The sequence below is a fragment of the Idiotropiscis lumnitzeri genome, chromosome 5 (assembly GCF_059441095.1).
Source record: "Idiotropiscis lumnitzeri isolate Australia: NSW breed Sydney's pygmy pipehorse chromosome 5, RoL_Ilum_1.0, whole genome shotgun sequence".
In the NCBI taxonomy this organism is placed as follows: Eukaryota; Metazoa; Chordata; class Actinopteri; order Syngnathiformes; family Syngnathidae; genus Idiotropiscis; species Idiotropiscis lumnitzeri.
The window spans coordinates 26667862-26683998 of record NC_142395.1 but is presented as its reverse complement, the minus strand read 5'-3'; the positions used below and the strand labels follow the sequence as shown (position 1 = coordinate 26683998).

The window sequence follows — 16137 nt, the reverse complement described above, 5'->3', positions numbered from 1 at the left end:
TAAATACAGTCATGCCTTTGACTTAAGGGTATAATTAATTCCGTGACCATAGTCGTATCTCAAATCATCTTTCTGATTGAAATGAATTGGCATACCAATAATCCGTTCCATCGAAATAGTACTCTATCCTATTTTTTTTTTTTTGAACGATTTTGTACCATGAATGCACATAAAGGTTCATAAACAGATTGTTGAAACAGTGCCTTTGAACACGACAACAACTTTGCTAATTAAAACAGAACAGACCCAAGAAGAAGAAAAAAAAAAAAAAAAGATGAATTTAGCGTATTTTCTGAACTATAGAGCGCCCCTAGTGGTGAAAGAAAAATCCACGGAAAAGCTGCACCGTTTAGCCGCATGGTTCAAAATCTAGGAAAAAATTAGCGGCTTACAGTCCGAAATAGATAATTCTCTTTGTTTTAGGTTTCAAACTTAACTAGGAATGACAAAAAACAGATTGAAGCAAGCACTCGGCATTTAGCGTTTGTAGCTCAGATTCTTGTTTGCAACTTAAAAGGGGGAGAAAAAAAAATCGCCCAAGCAAAGGCTCGTATCTCAAAAAACTTGTAAATACTGTCACTCGAAAATGGAGTTACAACTGTACATGTAACAGAATGAACCATTTTGAGCAATTATTGAATTAAAGAATAGATAAAAAATTTTGTCCACCAAAAAAAGTTGACCCAACAAACCATTTTTATCATTAGCGCATGCCACAAAAGGACCGACACTCATCCATTTTTTTTTTGCACAAAAACAGACCTGCGTGTGGTTACAGGGTCCCTTTCTGCACGACTCTGAGGACAACGTCCCGCATTAACCACGAGAATACACGCTGAGCAGCGGTCCAGAAAATGGGCCGGCTGCTCACGGGAGCATGACATCACAAATAACTTCATTTGGGAAATGACAAAGACAAAACTGCTCATCTCCCACACAAACGCTCCGGCAGTAACTCTTGAAGCGCAACTGCTTTTCAGATGAATGAGACTAATTAGGTGATGCGAGAGCGGAGCAAAGGATTGACTGAGGGGAGAACGAAAGAAAACATTGTGACTCTAAATAATTGAAGCCCTGAGATAGACGAGACAGGCAACGCAATGCACAACAACTTCAATGAAAGATATACCAGAGTGCATGGTCGTAGTCAGTAATTCCCAAAGGGCTGGGCGGAGTTATTTACTGGAGTCGGACAATAATTTGGTGGCCAATGTTGCTGCATAATTCATATTTTAATAGCTAATTTTGCCAGCTGATTTCAACCTGCATGCATCAACCACAGTTAGTTCAATGACCTTTACGGAAGATCTGTTTCGACAATAACGTTTGTAATACAAGATCGTTGGTCTCGTAAAGCCGAGATCACAGGTGTCCAACTCAAGGCATCAGCGTGTGTCCTAAGAAAAAAAACCCTGTCTCGCCATCTTTGGTTTGTCCTCCTCTTTCGTCGCCAGGTCTGCCGGCGGTTAAACACCGTGTATTGGCCTTCGCGACTTTACTGGCGAGCCGCCTGGTTTCATTTAAATGGAATCATGCTCCCCTCCCGACACACAATAGCTGGCTTTGAGAAGTTCTGATTTATATCAAATTAGAAGAGATCAGACTTTTGCCCTCAGGAGCTGGTGGTGCCTTCACTAAAACCTGGCAACCCTTCATAGAATATTTAGATAACCTTGTGATCTGCACCGAAAGCGAATGGATGCCACTCCTGTCCATCCTCTTCCTTTATTAAAATTTTATTTTATCATTATTTTATTATTAGCTTTATTTTATTTTATTTATTCAATTATTTACCCACTTACTCTTATTTTTTTTTCCAATAGTTTGTTAGAGTTCGGGAACAAACCATCTATATTTTATTTTATTTTATTAGCTTTATTTTATTTATTAAATTATTTACTCACATACTCTTATTTTTTTTCCCAATAGTTTGTTAGAGTTCGGGAACAAGCCGTTTATATTTTTATTTTATGATTAGCTTATTATTGTTTTCCTCTTTTTCTTCTACAGTGCGGATACTATCCTCCCAGGAAAGGATATACTTTGATTGAACTATGTTATGACTTTGTGAATGTTGGAAACGCTGAAAAAGAAAGATTTAGACAAAAAAAAAAAAAAAACAGAAACAACCTCTCATCAAAATGTCGGTGTAACTTCAGAACACTCTAAGCCAATACAGCCACAGCAAAGAGAAAGACACGGTGCACTTAGAGTGAATCTGCAACTAATTGGATTCCTTTTTTTTTTTTTGTTCTGTTGGCTTTCGCCTCTCATGGCGACCATCGTAAGCTGCCTGTAACCTCAGAGGATACGCTCAAAACGTCTGCTTTGCTGCAGGCAGGAGCGAAAGCGCAAAAGACATTCAGTGAGACAAAGCAAAGCCACACGCATTCAATATTGCACTAAAGAGCTGCTGAGTAGACAGAAAAATATTGGATAAGGCTAACAAGACAGACAGTTGATATAAAAAAAAAAGTCTAAACACCCCTGTTCAAATGCATTTTTTGTGATATGAAAAAAATTAAATAAATCAATTCAAAACAATTTCCAGCAATAAAGTGGTCTACAACCTTAAAAAAAAAACAATCATTTGAGAGGGGAAATATAAAGAAACACCTGAGTTAGCATGCTTGTAGTATGCACACCCTCTTATAACTGCAGATGTAGCAGTGCTCTATGAAAAAGTGCAAACTTTGAAAATGGTATGAATTTGGCAACCGTCCTAATATCTAAGGCCTGATGATTTCATTTGCCTTCTTACTTTGGATGCCTGCCGATGCCATCTCTGGTAGTCGGCCAGCGTGTCAAAGTTGACAAAGTACGTCTGCGCTTGTGATCCGGCGGAGCTGAACATCAGACAGTGTTGTCTCCTCTTCACCTCCTCCACCTGAACACAAACCATAAGAAAATATTACAAACAACTGTCAGCAGGATTGATTACAAAACCACTGGCATGGCTACTTTAGAGCGCCTCGTTCACAGCCCTGAGTGCGTGCAAATGACGCAGATACAGATGGTGGAACGAGAAGGGGTTTTTAAGTCCAATTTGACAGCCAGAATGAGGACAGGCTGGCGTGACCGCTTTAGAGCGCCTTATTGTCTCTTCAACGACCAGGTGGGATATGTTTCAGGCGCCAGGCATCATTTCTCAAGTACTACAGTATGCGCGCATTCATCCAGCAGTTTCTTGAACTCGGAGCTCTCACCTTGCCCCCCACCAGGGGCAGTATGTGCATCTTGCCGGTCAGGCAGTCTTTGACGGAGGCCACGATGAGACAGGTTCCGCAGAGAATGACCTGCCGTTCGGCCCATTTGTGCAGCTGCGTCTTGCCCTTCCGGACGCTGAACACGCCCTTCAACAGGGTACGCTCCTGCTGGTCCGCATTAACGGGTCGCTCTAAGGAAAGACAGAAAAATTGAGAAATTGACAGAGTGAGAGAGGGCGAGTGAGCGTGTGAGAGAGTGAGAGAGAACCTCGCCTTCATCTACTGTTGTAAAATAGCATCAGCGTCATCAGTGTCATTCCCAGAAAGAGAATGAAGTCATGGATTTAGATTTAGATTTAGTTTTATTACTCATCTTGGGGATTTTTTTTTAGATTTTTGGGGAATAAAGGGGAATAGATCAGGAATTTACAAAAGGTTACTCATGTTATGGAATTTAAAGATAGATAATGCAAATATCGGCAATTGGCTGGCAACCAGTCCAGGGTGTCCACCCGCCTACTGCACGAAGACAGCTGGGATAGGCTCCAGCACGCCCACGACCTTTGTGAGCAGAAGCGGTTCAGAAAATGTTTTCAAATTTATTAAAAATATTTGCAGTGTATTGTTGATCAAGAGTGTTAAAGAAAAAACACAGACAATACACTTTTGGATTCTGGATGAAAACACAAACATACAATACAATACAACACAACTTTATTTATATATCGCATTTCACAACAGCTGGAGCTGTAACAAAGCAACTTAAAAGAAGACAATTAAAAATGGGCATTTAGGTTTTTTTTTTGGGTGGTACTTGTAAAAGGTTTGAGAACCTCTAATAAACATGATTACGCAAGTGCAGTGTCCATTGTGAGCAAATGCGTGTGGGTTAAAAACAATGTGCGACACAATAAATCCAGTGAGAAAAAAAAAAACATTTTGCGTTGGCCGGGAATCGAACCCGGGTCAACTGCTTGGAAGGCAGCTATGCTCACCACTATACCACCAACGCTTACGCGGGAAACGGAGAACCGGAATGGTTTTTAATAAACAAGCACCATTTAACGGAACAAGAAGCTCCGTTTTGTACCTTTAAAGGACAAAAAGTGTTCGAGTAGTACATGGACCTTAAGATGGATGTCAAGGATACGGAATGAATGCTTCAACGCCTTTCCGTAATTTTGCGCTAAACCGTCTTATGACGTGCTTCCCACACAACGGCTGTGATTGACTGGCAAACTTTGCTTCCTCCTCCACGTTCCCTCGTCAAGGACGCCCAACTGTCTTGTCTTCCTTCGCCAGCAAAAGTGATTATGACTGAGCAAAAGAGCTTATGACAACAAACTGTCTGCCAGGCATTTATCTACGACAGCGCCTCTTTCTTCACGTCACAAAAGAGCATTCCAAAATGGTTGAATGAGTGAAGGTGATTGTTAATTTTTTCCGATTCGGCATATTGATTATGACACCTCAAGGGGAATTTCAACTAAGAACATCATTTAGGGCATGATGTGTGTTTTTTAATGATGTGTTTGCACAGCAGAACACTATCAAAAATGGTACTCGTTGATAAGAAGGGCTGACATTTTTGTCAAGGTTTTCGTGGAGGTTGAGGCAGAGGAGCACCCAAAATGCAGGGAAGCGAGCCAGATATAAAAGGAAATTTAATGTAAAGAAAACAAAGCAAACAAGCAACGGGGAAACTAAAATATCAAAACGACTAAAAAGAAGGACTGTACTTAACTTGACGAGGCAAGACAGGCAGGCAGGAAGACAACTTGACATCAAGAAGGAACTAAATACAAACAAATTAACGAGAGCGCATGAAACACTTGGACAAGACACAAAGGGTTGGGGGGAGTAAGAATGAACACAGGTGGACACAATAAGAAGACAAGACGCTGGAGCACAAGGCAAAACATGAAACTAAAGTAAAAAACCTAAACCAACAAAGCAGATCGTGACAATTTTATTTTAAAAAAAAGAGTTTTTTTTTTTTTTTTTAGATATTTATAAAATGGAGGTTGGCAAACTCTTCTGTAAAACAACCAAGGAAATTTGCCATTTGTTAGCTTAATACCAGAGCTGGGCAGTCCGTCCCGGGGGCAGGAACCGTCCGGCTGGGCTGAGACGCCCATTTTTTCTTATGCTGACGTCACACGCCTGCTACTGGGACATACCGTTATAAGAGGGCGGGGCATACTGTAATCCCTCTAACTACATAACTATAAAATAATTTCATCGTACCCAACTTTCAAGATACAAGATACATATCGAATCGTCTTTTATTGGAGAGATGCACCCCCTTAATATGAGTATGACACACACACACACACACACCCACGCACACCCCCCCGCACACACACACACAATTTGAAGTAGCAATAGACTGGTGTGGAAAAAAAAAATCAATCCAGCCACCTTCACCTCACTTTATTAGCGAGGCACTGAAGAGAGTGTATGAAGAAACAAACAACATTATGGCACACTGCACCAACTGTTCAGAATCTCGCACACACAGCAACAACTCTCCAGAGACTCCTAAACTCAACTGAGTGAGGAGAAGCCTCGCCCGAGCCCACTTCTCTTGCTGTTTGAGCCTCTAAAAAGTGATACAGGGCCATGCTCCAAAACAGCTTTCACCCAAAGGCTATTATCTGTAATTATCCGCTTATAGCGTACAGTATTTATGATGTAAATGCACAAGGATGAGCAATGGCTTCCTGCTTCTCTTATTATTTGCAGCATTCTTCTTTTTTTTTCAAAAGTTTCAAAAAGGTTGGTGAGTACAGCGTTGCTCCTTCTGGTGAGACATTACTAAAAAGTTTTCTCATTAGTTTTTTTTTTTATCATTAAACAATACCAAATACACAACAATAACCAGTTAATACAGTTATCAGGAAAAAAAGTGTTTTACAATCAATTTTAATTATTCGATTTTTCGATTAATCGATGGAATAATTGATAGAATAATCGATTTTTAAAGTGTTTGAAAGTGACATCCCTCGGGTCAAGGACTTCAAATTTTTTTGTTTTTATGTGATGATAATCGAGTCGACTTTGACGAATCGATGATGTCATTGATATTTTTTTCAGTCGTCAACTTGCTGTGCGCCCACCTAAACAAAAGTTTGCTCACTAACACTCATCCTCGTACTTTGTTTCACAAGCCTCACCCTCTGACTAGATCATCCATTCACATTCACATGCCTTCATGGCCTTATGTATTGCTTGTTTTAAAAAAAAAAAATCTATGGCAACAGGACCTAGAAAAAGTAATCACATTTTGCACGATCGCAATATTGAAGGAAAATAGTAGTAATAAAAATTAATAGTAGCAGGTGTCAACTCTAACAATTTTGCACACTACAAACGTCGTGGTTTGCTAGGAATGGTTTACTATTGCACAGAAATGTTAGACAGTGCTGGAAAAAAAAGACATTCTACTAGTGCGCTCAATTCTCTAATGTCATATCTACAGCTACATGCGCATAGGATACATGATATTCTCACCATGCTTGCTTCTTGCAAGATCCCATCAACACATCTGAAAATCATTAGTTGCCTTACACAATGTGTCCTAATCATAAAGAGCCAACTACTCTAAAACAAGTGTTGTCCCTCGAGGTCTGGGGTGTTATTAGTAGCCATGGAAACGGGCTTGTTGTCCAAATCAAAGTCCAATACGCGCTAGTAAACCTCCACCTCCTGACTGCAAATAAAGTTGACTTCATAGGAGTTAAAGTGGGTTAAACGTCGGCGGATGTTGCGCAACGCTGTTTTCAAAGCGTATGCCGCGTCGGAGGAGAGAGCGCCATGACAGACGGGGGCCCGGCAGGCTAATTGTCACCCTGTGCGAAACCGCCGCCCAACCGCCGGGGAAGAGTGAGAAAAAGTGACACATTGGAGGCGACCGCGGCCTTCGCTTGGCGGGAGAAGTCGTTGACATGTGACTTCACGCGGCGAGCGGCGAGGCTCGGGCAAGGTTAAAACGTGATGTCCAATTATTACAAGGGGAAGTGGATGCATTAACCACAACAGGGCGGAGGGCTACAATGCCATTAAACTCGATGTTGACATAACTGGAAGACTGCTGCTTCAAACCTCATGAATTTGGCTTTACACGGGTTCATCGCTTGCACACATGCTATCTACATTTTTTTTAAGGGGAACTCCGGCAAACATTTACCCCGCATTTAAATAGTGTGTTCAAGAATTGAGCAGATAAATCCATTAGTTTTCCAAGGTACTGACATTTTGGCCTTATACCGCCCTCTGCTGTTGACGTAACTTGACATTAAACTGACCTCGGGATCACATTGTGGACATGGCAGCTAACATGCTTTTTCGGTTTGGTTTCGTGACATTCTTAACGCCAGCCCGAGGGCAGTTGGACGTCAATTTCAATGGTCAGCAAAGGGCGGTATAAGGCCAAAATGGCAGCATTCTGAGATCAGTCATACACACATGTAATGTAATGTAATATAATATAATATAATATAATATAATATAATATAATATAATATAATATAATATAATATAATATAATATAATATAATATAATATAATATAATATAATATAATATAATATAATATAATATAATATAATATCATATAATATAATATAATATAATATAATATAATATAATATAATATAATATAATATAATATAATATAATATAATATAATATATTATAATATAATATAATATAATATAATTTTTGAAGTAAATAAAACAGAGTTAACTGAGTTAAAATATTGAATAGGGTTAATTTTTTTTTAATTAATCTTGAGCTGTCACAGGTGAGTCTGGAGTGTGTCTCCCTTAATAAACGGCAGTTTACTCTCATTATGATCTTGAAAAAAAAGAACAATGAATGGATGAAGTTCCAGTCCATCCATGCACAAGTGGGTCGGGGTAATAAAAACAAATAAATACGCTCCGGGGTGTCAGAACTATGTCAACAATATGACTTATTAAACACAGACGCTTTGATTGGGAGCCAAATCAATAACTTTATGAGCTGCTATCTCACCTCTCCCACATGACTCATTGTGGGACAGCAGCGGTGGGTCTCGACTACGCGATCCGAGCGGGAACGCAGCCCAAACGCACCGGCGCCAGAAATATTACGACAGCAGGCCGCGTTCTATCTCCCTGCAGCTGCTTGGACGGGGCTGACCCACACAACCACCGGCCCACGGGTACCCTGCCTTTGTTTTTACTCGCTAGATTTTGATGAAGTCAGCGTTCAGCCATCATTAATGTTTGTTTTCATCTCATCAGAGCACCCCAGCAGGAACACGCGGGGGGAGGTGGAACCTTGAAATAAGAGTAACCTAATTTCCGGGTTTTTTGAGATGCGAGTCGTCTGACTTGCGAGCAGAAATTCAAGAGAAGTAGACGCTTCAAGGTGTTTATTGCCTCTCCCACTTGATGTTTACTGTCAAACGTAACATAAAACAAAGATGGATGGTTGAATGGATGGATTATTTAAAACCACACAATTTTTTTTCCGTTAGCTTAACTCTAACATAATGCAAAACGCCATAGATGGGCTAACAAATAGCACAGCTAGATAGTCATAGCCCAGCAGTTGTTGGAACACAAACGGTGCATTAACACATGTAGACAGACAATTTTGCAATACTCGCAGTTATAAGTTCTTTATCCTATGCGAAAAATGAGTAATATTACTCCAGCTTATAGAGAGTCGCTAACAGTAGTTGTGAACGTCCATTTCGTTTGTATCTACATATCTGTGTTATACTGCCACCCAGTGGCCAGGTTGTATCTATACAAAATGAGTCTCAATGAACTGATTAAAAACACATTAAAGATGTGATCCACCCACAGTTGGCTGAACAATTCTGATTTGGTTTTGTAGCAAATTATAAATATCAAGCATACATTAACACAAGGCATATTCAATACACACCCCTAAAAAAATGACCTCACATAAAGTCGAATATATCACAATTGACAGATCTTCATTGAAATGCATGGAGGCAAATTGTATGTAAGTCTGAAGCCGCAGCAATAAATTGAAAAAAAAAGCGTTGCGCTGACTCAGCATTAAAAGCACCTCCTCTATCTAAATATATGTGCATAAAGGAATTCACTCGGCTTTCATCCCCCAAAAAAATGCACCGTAAATAGAAAATGAAAAATTGTAGGACATAGCTTAACAACATCCACCAAGGTTGAAATGTTTAGAAAAAGTATTTTTCGCCTTTGACAGAAGAAACTGATTTACTTCATAAATATGTTGCAGTATACACTCACCAGACAGTGCAGGCTTCATCATAATAAAAATAAGATTTCAAAACCTGACAAGCTAACTTCAGCTACAAAACCAAAACAGATGTGCTTGACATGTCACATGATTTGTTTGGCTTCCCTTTGCCAAACAAATGGGAACGCAACAGCAGCCCAAAAATACAAAAATCATCAAATCGGCATGAACTCACTTACTGCCATTGACGGCTAAAGACGTCAAGGATCCATTTTTTTTTTTTTTAATAAGGCAGCCTACATAAGAGCTAAACAGTGCAAGATGAAGAATGACTAGTTCACTAAAAGTCAACCCACATTTAAACACGCTCTGCTTCACAGAACTTCGAGAACAATTATGCCTTTCAAACAATGCCAAAGCACACCACAAAGGGTGTGACTCCACTCAACCTTTACTTGGCTGGCCTCGTCCCCTCCATCAGAGGAAACGGGACTTGTATCATGAGTAGGCAATGAAGATGGATGATGATGATGACGCCGATGATGACGGGGCCCCGTGGGTCGGTACTCACCGCTGTAGAAGCGGATCAAGCAGCTGAGGTCTGAATTGGCAGCTTCCTGCTGCACTCGCACCGGGTCGGCGTAGCCCATGACGGCCAGATAGTCGTAAAGCATCTGGAGAGGACGCTCGGTAGGCTCCAGCCTCCTGCGGCACGAAGCAGGATGACAACAGGAAACGTAAACACAATGAACGTGCAAGGAGGATTTTGGGGGGGTATTATTAGGACAGTGGGGGGGCACGCAGTAAGCAGCGTGTTGTTATTTCATAGGACAGGAAAGGTGTTTGTTTTCATTGTGCAACGCTTTTCATTAGAAATAGAGCAATATTTGCACAAGTGGAAAGCTGCTGCCGAAAAAAGAAACATGAAAAATCCATCTTCACCCGGCAAAGGCCAAGCTAGGATTGAATCAAAAAGAAGCAGTGGAAATTTTTCAATATATTTAACACTTTTTTTTAAATTTTATATTTTGGAATGAAATGTACTCGCCTATTAACAACAATGATAAGCAGTTCCTTTAATTAAGATATATTTTTTTTAAAAATAAATAAATAAATTGCCAAAAATCCACATTTAATTGTTAGATTTAGTCTAAAATGAATTATTTATGCTATGTAATGTTTTATAATTAAATAACAATATTTCAAGAAATGTTATATTTTTGCCATGGAAATTCCTCATCTGGGGATATAAAAGTCTACACACCCATGTTCAAATGATTTTTAAATTTTTTTTAATACAAAATTGAGACCATGAAAAATATTTTCTAAACTTTTTTCACCATTAATGTGTAATAGGGGGATGTGCCTCTGGTCAGTGATAAGAGGGTGTGCGCACTTTTGCAACCACATTATCTCAGTTTTTTTGTTTTTCTTCCCATCTTCAAAAAAATAATAATAATAAATTTTTAAATGTATTGCCTTTTAGGTCACATGATTTCTTGGTCCTGGCATTTGCGCAGGGGTGTGTAGACTTTTGTGTAGACTGGGTGGGGTACCACTCAAAATTGACATTTTCCTGCAGCTTTAATTCCCCTACAAGAAAGGTTTTTGTAAGAGTGTGATTTATTCAAAAAGGACATACATACTAAATCCAGTTGAAGAGCGAGATTTGTCGAACCATTTTATAGCCCTCAAAAGTAACACAAGGTCCTGCTCGTGTATCCCGTACATACACAGTGGAGATGGATGAGGCTCCTGACCTCAATGTATTAGTCAGGCAGCTTTAATAGGCCACTTGTCCTAGTGTGCCCTCTCCGTCTCTCTCTGGGAGGAGGCGATCAAGAATTCCGGGAGTCTCCCTTTTGGAAAACGTTTTGGGCATGACCGAGTGGGAGGAAACCGGAGGTTGGCCCGCGATTGACCGGTTGGCGTTGCCTGTCATGTCTGCCCACATCACACTTTGAAAAAGCCCCAGAAATAGAACAATGACCAGGATGGGTGGATGTCCTCTGTTAAAGGAGACACATTGTGAATTTTATTGCACATTTTAAAAGAGTTACCAGGTGTCTCGATAAAGGTCGCTGCATGAAGATTGACTTAAGATCCTCTTGCAGCAGTCACGTCGGGGGATTTCATGCAAATAATTCACTGCTCATCCCGCCCCATCGTTTTATGCAGCCAATAGGCTTCCATTACCATGACGACCAGGGTCGGAGTCTACTTCTTCGCAAACAGCCTCAAGACTAAAAAGAAAGCAAGCCTCCATGAAGAGAAACATTTCGACTTGGGGAGGCAGAACTTCGACACCAAATTAAACGTGTCACTTCATGTGCATGTCGTGAATCCAGCTGACACATCCCTAACCAAACAATAACAACAAATAGTGCCTCCCTAAACTCACGTCCAAAACTTAGCTGAACTTTGGTGGGTACTGAGACAGTCCAGGAAGAGAGAAAATCTTTATAAAGTGCCCTGCGATTGGCTGGCAACCAATTCAGGGAGTACCGCCGACTGCCCGAAGACGGCTGGGATAGGCTGCAGCACAACCGCGAACCTTGTGAGGAAAAGCGGCGCAGGTCTTTTTTTTTTTTTTTTCCCTAATCATAAATAATAAGTTTTAATTTTCTCCCCGCGTCCCCCAAAATAATTTTGAAAAACAAATACTTAAAAAAAAATAATCTGCGACTAGGTGAGTGCTTGGGTACCAAATCAGGAGTATGCTGGATGCACTATTACAACGGTGATAAAGTTGAATTTGCCAGAAAAAAAAAAAACTAAAACATTTTATACAGCATTTAGCCATTAAAATGCTATATTGTGAGTGTAAAATTTTTAGGAGGCAGAAATGCAATATTTTTCAAAGCAGTAGAACGGTTTGTTTTAGTTTATAATCAGGGCCAAACGCTTTTTCGGAATTTTATTTTTATCTAAAAAAAATATTGTGTTTTACTTTTAGCAGACTTCAAAACCAGCTCTCCGGAGAATGCACACGGAGAGCCTCTAAGGAACAAAAAAATAAACCGTGAAGTCTGAATCGCAGTGTACGACTAAAATCCAATTTTCGGTAATATCCTGGTTTTAAATCTCGGAGATTTCTGTTATTACTTTTAAATGGATCAGGTCTTACTGGCAGACAGGGAAACAATTTAAGTGCACCAGCGCAGGCGTATAAAGTGGAGCCACACAGCCAATCCACCATCTTAACTGAGCCTGAAAAGAAATCTCAGCGCTCCAATGTCTGAAAGATAATTATGTATTTACCTGAGCAGATCTCCGTGCAGTTGAACAAAGAGGCTCTGTCCGTCCCTCTGAGCGCACATCTCCTCCACTGTGGTGCTGGTGGAGCAAAGCACCAGCTGCAGGTCAGGCTGAGGAGTGGAGGTGGTCTGGGGTCCGGAGGCAGCTGTCTGGGGGTCCACCGTGCCGCCGTACAGACACACGCAGCCCCGCTGGGTGTCGCTCTTCAGCCAGTCGCGTTCCCGGGAACCAAATCTGCTTTTTCTCGTCATGCAACCGCGACTCCCGACTCGCTTAATGTTGCGCTGCTGACACACAAACAAACCAACACGTTATCAGAAATCTTTACTAAAAAATAGAGTACAAAAACTCACAGTGATGATATAACAGAATGTCAACAAGTTACACACTTTTTTCCATATTTGGTGCTTTCATTCCATGGACATTGTGCTACTTCTTCTGTTGAGTGCCATCTAGGGGCAGTGTAATACATACATAAAGATATAGATGGATACTTGATAAAACTAGGAATGTGTATTACACATATTGTTATCAATATTAACTGTAACTAACCATAATCATAAATTTTGGAACAGCAGTAGCGATTTTATGAGTTATAGTTTATTTTCATTTGAAATTCGCATTGAAAAAAGTGCCACTTCCGGTCTAAGGAATCTACTTTTATTTTGAATGCAAACTTCCTGTTTAGTACGTTTCACACGGAAGGCAGCGTAACGATTAAGTAGACTCAAAAAACGAACATTTCTTTCATCAGTAAAGTCTCATCCTTGTTCGGAGGGCATTACATTAACCAATTCAGTAACTAAAAATGTAACATTTTGACTACTACTGCATTTAAGTTGTATGATAATTGTCTCTGTTGTCAATTACTTAACCTTTAAGTTATGTTTGTTTCTGGGGAACAAATCTAATGTTCGCTCGGGGCTTAGTATCAAAAACAAGAAAAGAAAAAAAACTAAACACGTCATAACATCATAACACAAAAATGGCATGACTATAAAAAAAAAAACATTTCACAGACTGTTCTCAAGACTGTTTCAAACTCCTCCATGAACACTTACCACAATCCCACAAAAGAATTCTCACATTTACCATAAGTACAAATTCACACTTTTAAGAGTCCCACCATGATTACACAAATAAATCTATAATGTAATCTATAATCAATATTGTAATTGCTATGCGGTGTAAAAACAAAAAAGTCACTACACTGACCGGCATCCATCTGCTAACCTTCCATTCATCTTCATTTAAATCACATCACCGCTCTTAAAAAAAAAAAAAAAAGCATTTGTGTAGAAGAGCTGCATCATGACTGTGCACTCATGAACGCAAAAACCAACACGCCGCTATTAGCGTTTGTCAAGGATGCGCCTTGGCCTTTCCTAGTCACAATATTCACGGGCAAGGCTGTCAAGGTACAAGTCACATGATTAGTGTGCTGATCTGCGCTGATGACATCTGTCCTGTTGGCAGATCAGCAAGCCACGTTGGACCTTTTGCATATGATATTGAGGAGGTCAGATTTTGAAAGTTAAATGGGTTTTATTGAAAGTTTAGATACATGCACCTTGTGAAATCTATAAGTAATGTGGTGTGCTTCACGGTTCAATTTGAGGTCTTTTATTGTTTCATTTATATATGCTCCCTCTTGACAATGTCATTAGGAAGCACGGAGTGAATTTCTACAGCTACGCTGACGAAACACAGCTGCACATTTCCGTTTCTTCTTATGAGGCCAGTCCAAAGGATTCTCTTTTAACTTATCCAGTACATCAAATCCTGGATCACAAAAGACTTTCTCCAGCTCACCCAGGACAAGACTGAAGTTTTGATTAATGGTCCTGAGCCTCTTTGACTTCCATTTTTCGTATGAAAAGATTGACTATGCTGCTCCTTCTGTTTTGCATGCCTTGGCCACCTGGGGGCAGTATAACACTCTCATCGAGACACAAATGAAGTGCCTGTGAGTATTGTGACATTGTCTGTCTATACGTGTTGCTCCACCATTAGTGTTCTAATATCGCTTAACGGGTTAGCTGGTTGTCAGCATTAAACTTAACAGGGTTTACGGAGGAAAAGGTATGCAATTTTATTCGTTTTACGTTTATTTTGACCAAACTGCTGTTTGTTATGATGTTAGTTGAGTTCCCAGCCACCATACAAAAATATCCTCAATGTTCCTTTTGTGCTTACAAAGTGATGTCATTCACTGGATGATGTCACTGGCCACAATATTAGGTACACCTCATCAATACAATGAGAATAAAAATGTTTGCCCAAATAATAAATACAAAAAAGCTCAAATGTTGACTGACACTCTTGAAAATACAGAAATATAAAGAACTAAAAACACTTTACTATTGTGGTTGCCGAGTGCAATGTGCTGCATCACAAGGTGTCCCTAATGTTTTGACCACCTTACTACAGCCACAATTCTGAACACAATGTGAAGAGGAATTAGAACCTTTCTGACAGTGTTCATCAAAACTGAGAATTATATTCGCGGCATCACAATGGCAAAAGTGTCCCTAATTAAATGACCAGTGCGTGGCCATCCCGCCTTTAAATCAGCGTGAGATGCTTGTGCACGATGCCCGCAATTCCTGCCACGCTCGATGTGAACGACCCACGGAGAAATCATCATTATTCCCCTCATCGGGGTTATAGAGATGAGAGCGCCTTACATAATGTTCCGAGTATCCCATGCACTTTGCCCTGTCATGTAAGAAGACGCCTTGCAACGAACGGAGGGCATGTCTAAGCAGTCACTAAGTGCACAACCAAAGAAGAGAGGACCTAGTTGCAAATATCACCTGCCTTTAGCACTCGTATCCCAGCTGGGGCGGCGGAAGCTCCGGTGCGGCAACCGCGACCTCCGACGTGGACGAGCCCGGCTCGGTGCAGCACCGTGTCCGGCTGCCTGTCGATGCAAGCCCCGCTGTTGTCAGGCTGGTCCTCCATCGCCATGGGTGCTCGCTATCCGCGGAGACCGCTAGGGTTCGAGTGGCGCGGGGGTGATAATGATGATGATGATGATGGCGGGAGGCGGCTGGCGGCTGATTCCCACGGGGAGGCGCGCACGGAGCCGGAGCGCCATAGTCAGCGAGCTTCCCTGGAGTCGACTGCTGCTTGGCTGCCTTGCGGGAGGGCCTCCGCTGCCGGATCAATAAACATGACGTGGGCGGGCTCTGGCTTCGCATTATTCAGCAGCCACTGCCCCTCTCGCAGGGAAAACACACGCCCACAAACATATGGGAAGCCTCTGAACATTTATTCTTGATAAGCGGTTTGCAAAATGCACGGATGGATGGTAAACAATTCGCTTTGTGATCACTAGAGAAACTACAGTAATGCCCCCCCCCCACTACGAGTGCCAATTTTGGCGCCATCCGTGCACTGGAAATAAATTATTTATTGTATTTTTTTAGTACAGT

General features: G+C 40.8%; 1 protein-coding gene and 1 non-coding gene across 5 annotated transcripts in view; both read right to left on the bottom strand.

Annotated features, from left to right (window-relative positions):
* phlpp2 (PH domain and leucine rich repeat protein phosphatase 2) overlaps window positions 1-15826 on the bottom strand; it is a 32242-nt gene extending 16416 nt beyond the window's left edge. For 2 of the 4 annotated variants that reach the window (XM_088296437.1, XM_088296439.1), the window contains exons 1-5: window positions 15521-15826; window positions 12704-12987; window positions 10014-10147; window positions 3207-3397; window positions 2762-2887 (exon numbers count right to left, since the gene is read on the bottom strand). In XM_088296437.1, coding sequence (XP_088152563.1) covers window positions 2762-2887; window positions 3207-3397; window positions 10014-10147; window positions 12704-12987; window positions 15521-15670 — 885 coding nt within the window. In that variant the 5' untranslated portion in view covers window positions 15671-15826. Of the gene's footprint in view, window positions 1-2761; window positions 2888-3206; window positions 3398-10013; window positions 10148-12703; window positions 12988-15516 lie in introns of all 4 variants that reach the window. The other 2 variants (XM_088296438.1, XM_088296440.1) reach the window with 2 other exon arrangements.
* Window positions 4147-4218, bottom strand: trnag-ucc (transfer RNA glycine (anticodon UCC)). The gene has a single exon. It is a non-coding gene; the product is annotated as a tRNA-Gly (tRNA).
* Window positions 15827-16137: the final 311 nt, after the last annotated feature.